General features: G+C 38.5%; 1 protein-coding gene across 2 annotated transcripts in view; it reads left to right on the top strand.

Annotated features, from left to right (window-relative positions):
- The window catches only part of PRKCI (protein kinase C iota), a 79,699-nt gene extending 70,788 nt beyond the window's left edge, over nt 1-8,911 (top strand). Inside the window, exons 16-18 of one of the 2 annotated variants that reach the window (XM_082655062.1) lie at nt 1,319-1,408; nt 1,785-1,900; nt 6,052-8,911. In XM_082655062.1, coding sequence (XP_082511188.1) covers nt 1,319-1,408; nt 1,785-1,900; nt 6,052-6,139 — 294 coding nt within the window. In that variant the 3' untranslated portion in view covers nt 6,140-8,911. The remainder of the gene's footprint in view (nt 1-1,318; nt 1,409-1,784; nt 1,901-6,051) is intronic. The other variant, XM_082655063.1, reaches the window with a different exon arrangement.
- The last annotated feature ends 610 nt before the right edge of the window (nt 8,912-9,521 follow it).

Consider the following 9,521-nt stretch of genomic DNA (forward strand, 5'->3'; position numbering starts at 1 on the left):
AGAAATGAAATGCTATCATTGGTGCTTTAAAAAATCTGAACATCTGAAAATTCTGTTGTTTGTTGCAGTTGGTAGGCTAGAAGAGTTTTAGGATCTATCTAAGATTACGATTCTGAACTATCTTTACTCATAACACTTCTAACACCAAATGTGTAGGTTTTTTCCACACCAACCAATTTTCCAATTCTTACGTTAAAATCTTATTTTAAATAAATGGTAGGTAGAAAGTAGGCTGATATGCATTTATTTATTTATTTATTTAAAGAGCCCTCTCTCTACCACCAATCTACTTCTTCTTTTTTTTTATATATAAATTTTTAAATTTTTGGCCGTGTTGGGTCTTCATTGCTGCGTGGGCTTTTCCCTGGTTGCAGCGAATGGGGGCTACTCTTTGTTGCAGTGCGTGGGCTTCTCATTGCGGTGGCTTCTCTTGTTGCAGAGCACGGGCTCTAGGAGCACGGGCCTCAGTAGTTGTGGCTTGCGGGCTCAGTAGTTGTGGAGCAAGGGCTTAGTTGCTCCATGGCATGTGGAATCTTCCCGGACCAGGGCTCAAACCCGTGTCCCCTGCATCGGCAGGCAGATTCTTAACCACTGCGCCACCAGGGAAGCCCTGCATTTATTTTCTAAGATAAATAGATAAGATAATGATAAATTTTAATAAAATAAGAAATCCAAGCTTGTTTTAAATGAGTATTTTATGTGAGGAAAGATTTAAACTGGAAACCTAAGCTTTAACACAGTGAAAAGTGAAGGTGAGAAGTGTCAATATGGAAAACAAAATGCCTTTTACTGCAAAGAAAAATGGGAACATGTTCTCATTCATGATAATTTTATAAGTTGCAGGCCGCTTCTCAGTCCATTGATTCAAATAATGGTTGTATTGTTGCGCTATACACAGATTATGGTTGTTGTAATTGGGCATAGGGCTTTTAAATTGAGCTAAAAAACAAACTTGTAAAGTTTGGGGGTTTGCATATTTTGACTATCGCTCTAACCCATATGAAAGAAAGAGCTGGATGCTGCCCAGTTGATTCTGCTGTTCTTTTTCCTCCCATTTTTCTTTAGCAGGGTGTGGCGACATCTCTCCACTTGAATTACAAGGATAGCTGGAGAGAGAGCCATGAAGAAATCTTACTTGTCACAAGCTTCAGATACTCATTTGAGTGTCTAGTGTTGCACTTTCTAGAAAAGAAAGGTAGACCATTCTGAGTTCAGACATAAAGGTATCATATAATAGACACAAAACACAGGTCACAAAGATGATTTATTCTAAAGCAGGATATTCACCCAGTTCTTGAAACATTTCTTTCCACCATAGGACCCAAAGGAACGATTGGGTTGTCATCCTCAAACAGGATTTGCTGATATTCAGGGACACCCATTCTTCCGAAATGTTGATTGGGATATGGTATGTAAATTGGACTGTTTAATATATTAGGTTTCATTATTTTCTTGGGCCAAAATTTATTAACTTAAAAGAATATTGAAAAACTAGTATATCACAGCTTAAATAATTTAAAACCACTGTCTTCAGTGCTTTTAAAAAAGCTTTTGAAACAGTAAAAGCTTAGAACATTAATTTAATGGAGCAGGTTGTAATATTATTGAGGCCTGCATCAATGTTCAGATTTGTAAATTATTTCCATCATTGTGAATATTGTAGAACAATGCCTAGGGACTCATTTTAATAAGACTGGGAAATATCTGAGGACAGAGGAGAAATGTAGAGGTGGAATATTTCTAAGAATGCAGGCTTGAGCTGTCATCCACTATGTCTTTTCTAGATGGAGCAAAAGCAGGTGGTACCTCCCTTTAAACCAAATATTTCTGGGGAATTTGGTTTGGACAACTTTGACTCTCAGTTTACTAATGAACCTGTCCAGCTCACTCCAGATGATGAGTAAGTAGTTCTGTAGACTGAAAATATTTTTAAAGTTCTTTGGAAGTCCCATTTTTAACGGCTTCACAGTGTTTCATTATCAGATTATGCTGTATTTTATCTAATCATTCAGTTATGGGATGTTTGAATTACACAATTATAAAAACAGTAATTGTCATTTTCTTCTTTGCTTTACGTGTATTATCTCTAATTCTCACAACAACCTTGTAAACCTAGTTGTCATCATCTTCGTTTTACAGGTGAGGAAACCAAGGCTCAGAGAGGTTAAGCAAAGTTATGCAGCTATGAGGTGGCAGAGCCAGGATTCAAACCCAAGTCTGACTAAGGCCTGTGCTCTTTCCACTCCAGTGCACTGTTTCGCATTTTGATGATGACCATCTTTGAGTTCATGAGTATTACCTTAAGATAGATTCCTAGACAGGGCATTAGGTCAAAGGGTGCAAAATTTTTAAAGCTCTTGATATGTATTGCCAAGTTACTTTTTTTAAAAGATTACATCAACATATCAAGTCCAGGCAGCAGTGATCTGACATGCTTTTTGTGTTTATGTTGTATCTTTTAAAGTTTAGAATAACTTGGGGATATTTGATCCTTCACCTGTCATTACAGATTCATTCTCTCATCTCATAAAGCCCTTTCTGCTTGGCAGTCACTTTACTTTTACATCTTGTTAGTTCTTATCACGTTCCTCACCGCAGCTGTTCTAAACTATCTCTACATTTTAGAAGCCTTCAGTCCTACCCCTGCCTTCATCACTCTTAACTGCGTTAACCTTGCCTTGAGTTGACTGCCAGGATTGAGACCTCTCTGCTGTGAGCTTGCTCCCTTTCCAGCTGTCACCAGACCACCTTGCATCTCAGAATTGCTCTCTAACTCTTCCCAAGCTTTTGCTTCTTCCCGGTTCTTGGAAGGCAAGGGGTAGTCTCCCCTTTTCCTCCAGGGTTCCTTTTTGTCAGGTATCTCCACTACTCTACCTTCCTTAACGTCTCTTTTCCAGCTTCTTTCCCTCTACTTATAAACATGTTCAAATATCCTAATTTTTTCCACTTCTTTGAACCACCACATTTTTTTCTCATTTTCCTTTCATCTTCGAGCTTTTTCAAAAATAGTTAATAGATGCTTATGGTAAAAGAAAAATAAATAAGCACCATCTCTATTAAATTCCTTCAGAGTAGTCAACATTGATTATCTTACACTTTCTTGCTGCCAACACTTTAACCTCTTACAATTTAACCTGCTTTTTCACCTGTTGAAGGTTGAATTGACTTTTTAATTTCTCAATTAAAAAAATTTTTTTTTTTTAGCTTTTTAAATATTTATTTATTTATTTTATTTTTGGCCGTGTTGGGTCTTCGTTTGTGTGCGAGGGCTTTCTCTGGTTGCGGCGAGCGGGGGCCACTCTTCATCGCGGTGCACGGGCCTCTCACTGCTGCAGCCTCTCTTGTTGCAGAGCACAAGCTCCAGAGCACAGGCTCAGTAGTTGTGGCTCACGGGCTTAGTTGCTCCGCGGCATGTGGGATCTTCCCAGACCAGGGCTCGAACCCGTGTCCCTGCATTGGCGGCAGATTCTCAACCACTGCGCCAGCAGGGAAGCCCTAAAGCATTTTTTGATCTGCCCCCATCTCCTCCGATGTCAGTAAAGCGTCTGGCACTCATGACCTGCTTTAGTTGGCACTGCCTACCCTCTTTCTGCGTCATCTCTTTAACCACTTGTCATCTTATTTTCCCTGTCCCCTTGAGACTAGGATGCTCCGTGGTTCTGTTCATGACTGCTTTCTCTTTGCTATATGCAGTTTATACCTTGGAGATTTCAGCCAACCCCGTAGCATGCATACCAGCTATTAAATGACTCCCAGCTAAATTGGCAAACAATTCTTGAGCAAAAGGCACTATGCTAAGTACTGCACATTCAAAGACGATCAAGGCATAGGCCAATCTCTCAGAAAGCTTACTGGCTACTAGAGGAGGGAGAGGTGTACCCAAATCATTATATCTGGCAGCATTGTGTATTAGAAAGAGCACTGGATTTAACCAAAAGATAGGAATTTGAATCCCAACGCCACCTCTTACCAGCTGGGTACCCTGGGTGTGAATTGCATAGCTTCACTGAGCCTGTGTCTTCTCATATTGCCTACCTCCCAAGGTGCTGTGAAGAATAAATGAGCGGTGGTTTCTAAAGCTCCTAGCCCCTGCCCTGATATCTCTCCTGAGCTGCACTTCCCTCTACTAGTTTAAACATCTCTCCTAGTTTGTCAGATATGCACCTCAAACATACGAAGTCTAAATTGTTCTCACTCGGGTCCTTGTTTTTATTTACCCTTTTCTGCTTGTTGCACCACCGTGCAGTCCTGCATTCGGATCCAAGAGCTGAGTCAGTGGTTGTTGACTCTAACTTTTCCTTACCAAACTATATAATACCTTCAGCAGCCAAGTCCTCGTCTCTTTTTGCTTTACTTCATCACTTGTGTCATTTCCATTCCCACTGCCATAAGCCCAGCCCGGCTCTCTCAGATCATACGTAGAATATCATGCCATCCTAATTGACTCCTTCTTTACTTTGCAGCCTATTCTGTACACTCAGGAAGTACCACTCCAGTTCTTTAACTCCTTTCATCAGAAACCTTCAGTAACTCCTACATTGCCTAGCAGAAAAAGTCTATCCCCTTGGTTAGTAATTAAGGCCTCCCACCATCTACTTCAGCCTGACTTTCTAGCCATATCTCTCACTATACTCTAACAGAAACGCTGCGTTCTCATCAGGCTCAGTTACTCACCATTCCCTGATAGCATGCTGTTAACATTTCCTCTCTATTGCTCCTTCCTTCTCACCTATTGAAATCTTCCCCATCTTTCAGAGCTACCTCAGATGTAACCAGACCTTTGATGGATCAAGGTGGACCTACTTAGTGTAAACATCACTAGCGTCTTTGAGCTAGCCATTACCTTCCTTCCAACGTCCTCTGCCACTTAACACCCTTCTATTCCTGTGCTCTAACTCTAATAATTACTGGCATTCCCCAGACCTACCATAATCTTTCATAATTCCATTCAGTAAGTGTGGAGTGATGCTGCCTTTCTTGATTTCTCCAAGTAGAAGTCACCTTTTTCTTTAGAACTGTGGTTAGAGTAGAACTTAGCTTGTCGTGTAGGAAACTTAGCAGGTACTGCTTTCTGTTATGTGAAGTACCCACCTTCCTTCTCTTCTTGAAGGAAGAGACTATGTCCTGTGTAACGTGGTGCTCTGCAGTATGGTACGAACATTTTTTTTTTTTAAACATAATTCCTCCGTCATTTTGTTTATTTATTTATTTATGGCTGTGTTGGGTCTTCGTTTCTGTGCGAGGGCTTTCTCTAGTTGTGGCAAGTGGGGGCCACTCTTCATCGTGGTGCGCGGGCCTCTTACTATCGCGGCCTCTCCCGTTGCGGAGCACAGGCTCCGGACGTGCAGGCTCAGTAGTTGTGGCTCACGGGCCCAGTTGCTCTGCGGCATGTGGGATCCTCCCAGACCAGGGCTCAAACCTGTGTCCCCTGCATTGGCAGGCAGACTCTCAACCACTGCACCACCAGGGAAGCCCCGGTACGAACATTTAAGTAGTAAAATATTTGATTGAAATACTCTTGTGAATTAAACTAGGAGCCCAGTGTAGCAGAATGCCAGCCTCTCTGCTCCCTGTGGCCCACTGCCTCCCTGTGGTGACCCTTCCTCACTCCAGGTCTTTCAGTGTTCTTCTTCCTCTTGTCTTTTCATTTTGGTTAACTTCTTTTGGGCCTTCTCTTCACCGTCTTCCATCTGGCTGTTGGTGACTACTAAATTGCACACTAATACAGACCTGGATGTTAAATTATGAATGTCGTTCAGGTCAAAAGTTAAGATTACCTAGGATTATGACAATTTGTACCTTGTTTATTCCCAGGCTTCAGTTTTGGACTACTTTTTGGTTCTAAACTTGCTCGTGGGATTATTAGTCTTTTTTGATTTTCAACATTCCTGATTCTTCTAGAAAATGTTTTGGGGTTAATCTAAAATCTTATAGATTTTCCCCCTATAACTTATATAAATTAGCCTTATTTTTAATTTTTTAATCTTATTTTTCCATTTAAGTAAAAAATCAAAGAAATCTTGATGATGAAAATTATTTTTCTTTCAACAGTGACATTGTGAGGAAGATCGATCAGTCTGAATTTGAAGGCTTTGAGTACATTAATCCTCTTCTGATGTCTGCAGAAGAATGTGTCTGATCCTCCTTTCTCAACTATGCATTTTGCTTGTGTTGCCATTTAGTGCATGGATAAACTTGTTACCAGCCTGGATGCAAAGAACCATTTTATATTTTTCACCTGCAAGAAAAGCACTCAGTATATTCTATTGTTGACTGTAAGAGTCAATTATTACATCTAAGTTTAACTATGGAAAAAAAATGAAACTACTTTGCAGACAATCATGTCAAAATTTAGTTACACTGGTAATCCAGCAACCTACTGATGAATAACAAAGTTGTCTTTTTTGTTTAAAGGAAGTACTGACTAAAAAGATTATCTGTTGCATTAAGGCACATGGTGGGATTACATCACAAGCCTCCTGATTTTTGTCATACTCATGAAGTCATTTAAGTGTTTAATTTTGGAATAAAAGAGTAATGCAAAATACAACTTGTTATATTACCTATTACTTTCTGAGTTCTATGTGTTTAAAAATTCAGCTGTAAATTTTATCATTGCTTTAGCAAATTAAATTATTGATTTTTAAGGCAACAATTATAAATTGGTAATAAAAGACGTTGCTTGCTTAGAATGAGGGAATACAGATTCTCCTTGAGGAGGAAAATAGGCACATTTTATTAAGAATCAGATTCCAAATCATTAGCTGTTTTTGAAAAACTGATTCAAGTGATTTCTTTAGTATGTTACGGGGTTAGTGTCTGAGCTTGTCCCTGTAGTGGGAACTTTAACTGGAGTGTTAATAAATGTAGTTCAAAGAACCCAGGATGCAGTTAAATGGAACACTTCTCAGTATATAAAAAGGAAAAAATAGAAACTTAAAATAGATACAGAAAAGTGCAATGGTAATATTTATTTCTTATTGGACAGTAAATCTCACAGTCGCTTTTTGTGATTTGACTTAAATAATAAGGAAGCACTCACTTGCTACCAAATGTAAAAGCATTCCATTATCCAGTGGACACAGAATGTATATTATTTTTTCCTTATAAGTCAGTATACAGGAAAATAATTTATCTTCCAAATAGTGTCTGAACCATGCTTGTTTCTTCCCCAAACCACATTATCCATACTTTCGGATCCTTTTTGTGGAGTCTTCAATGAAACTCAAGAAAAAATAATAAAGTAAACATGAATAAATCTTTAGGATATGCACATACACTCACACTCATCACAGTTCCAGCTCCATAAGTGAGTTTTTGTTAAGTAGGTAACACACGTAATCAGAGTAGAATACATTTCAGGGGCAGAGTTCTTCAGATTATTTTTTATTAATATTAGTGTTTAACAATTTATTATTTAAAGGGATGCCAATGATAGCATCCTTCTGTTGTTTATTTTTAATTTTTTTTTATGAAAAGGGACTTAAAAAATAACCATGATCATTTAAATTACTTATAATTGTCCAATCTTAGTAAAATGTAACTTTTAGGAAAGCTATCAAGTCTTAAATTTAGAATGATTTAAAATATGTAGGCATTTATTAAATTACCTCTTTTTGGGGGGCACGGGGATGCTGCATTTCATTTGAAATGTAATTTTTCCAAAGTTTCTGGCCATGTACTCTCTTTTCTTTGAATAGCTATGTCTGAAAGCAATGAAAACCTCCAAGGAAATGTTTATATAATTTACATGTTTATTTAAGAGGTATGTATGTTTCTCTTAAGACCTGAAACTTGTTTGAAAACAAAAAGCAATATTCACTTCAAATCATAAATTTATAGAAATTTTTGACATATCAGAAATATGTTTATCATCTTGCTTTTAAGTGGTACTGTTTCCCTTAGGGCATTCGTTCTCAAGTTTTAGAATGTGGACTAATCACGTAGTAAGTGTGTTTAATATGCACATTACTGGGCCTGCCTTAGAATTCTGTTGGGTCTTTGGATCTCATTTTGAGAAACATTTTTTTTTTTTTTTTTTTTTTTTGCGGTACGCGGGCCTCTCACTGCTGTGGCCTCTCCCGTTGCAGAGCACAGGCTCCGGACGCGCAGGCTCAGCGGCCATGGCTCACCGGCCCAGCCACTCCGCGGCGGACAGGGGCACGAACCCGGGTCCCCTGCATCGGCGGGTGGACTCTCAACCACTGCGCCACCAGGGAAGCCTGAGAAACATTTTTTTGAGTTTTTCTTTTAGTTTGTCCTTAGTTACATATTAGAGTATTCATGATAAAACATTTTGAGAAGGGGTGCACAGTTACTATCTTATCTACAATTTTAAATAAGTTTTGAGTAAATGACTTCTTCAAGTTAGATATCTTCTAAAAAAAAATCCATCAGTTTTCTATCAATGTTACAAATGATGAAACATTTTTCTGTGATGAGGTTTTAACCATTATTCAGGGTGGCCTTTTTTTAAATATTTTTTTTAAAAAAAACTAATAAGATTTACTGTGTATATTTTATACAGAATTGAATTACAAATATGTTTTAAATTGTATTCTGCTTTTTGTAGTCCTTATGTGCCATGCCAATTCTTTTTATATTACATAGAAGTTGTTTCAGATTACTCACCAGGGGACTAAGGCAGTTGACAGAATGGTTGGAATTTTGGTGTTCTAAGAAAAAATTTATTTTGTATAAGCATGTATGTGGTCAGATCATTCTATGTGTATGCAGCCTGAAATGCATATCAGGTATTATGCTTGTTTGGTACCTGTACATTTACTTTTACAATTTTGTTTTGTTTTGATTTTTGTCATGTAGAATACTGCCTTGGTATAATGTGATCTGTATTTGTGTACCTTTTTTTTTTACTTTCAAATCTTTAAATAAAATGTTTAATACTCATCAAGATTGGAACATGTTTAATATGTAGCATACCAGAGTTTTGTGAAAGAACAAAGGCATATCAAAATTTGTTCAAGAAGAAAAATGAAAATTTTAGAGTTTGGAATTTTGCTGTACTTAAAGCAACATTGGTAGTTCTGATGCCATATTGTAGGCATCTACTCATAAAATATTGTTCAGTGTATTTTTTTTTTTTTTTTGCGGTACGCGGGCCTCTCACTGTTGTGGCCTCTCCCGTTGCGGAGCACAGGCTCCGGACGTGCAGGCTCAGCGGCCATGGCTCATGGACCCAGCCGCTCCGCGGCATGTGGGATCTTCCCGGACCGGGGCACGAACCCGGGTCCCCTGCATCGGCAGGCGGACCCCCAACCACTGCACCACCAGGGAAGCCCTGTTCAGTGTATTTTTAAACTCACCCCTCTATATCTCTTATGTTGGAAAACAAATTAGTAAAAAATCAGCTGAAGAGAGAGCATTTTAACTAGTTTTAAAACTGAACTAAATTTAAACAGATGCAGAACAGTATGTTCTACAGTGATGTATTCTAGAGTTCCAGAACTTCTCCTTTCTCAATTGTAGCTAGTGTCCATATATAAACAGGCATGAGCCTGGTA

The sequence above is a fragment of the Grampus griseus genome (genome assembly GCF_964374135.1).
Source record: "Grampus griseus genome assembly, chromosome: 5".
Classification (NCBI taxonomy): Eukaryota; Metazoa; Chordata; class Mammalia; order Artiodactyla; family Delphinidae; genus Grampus; species Grampus griseus.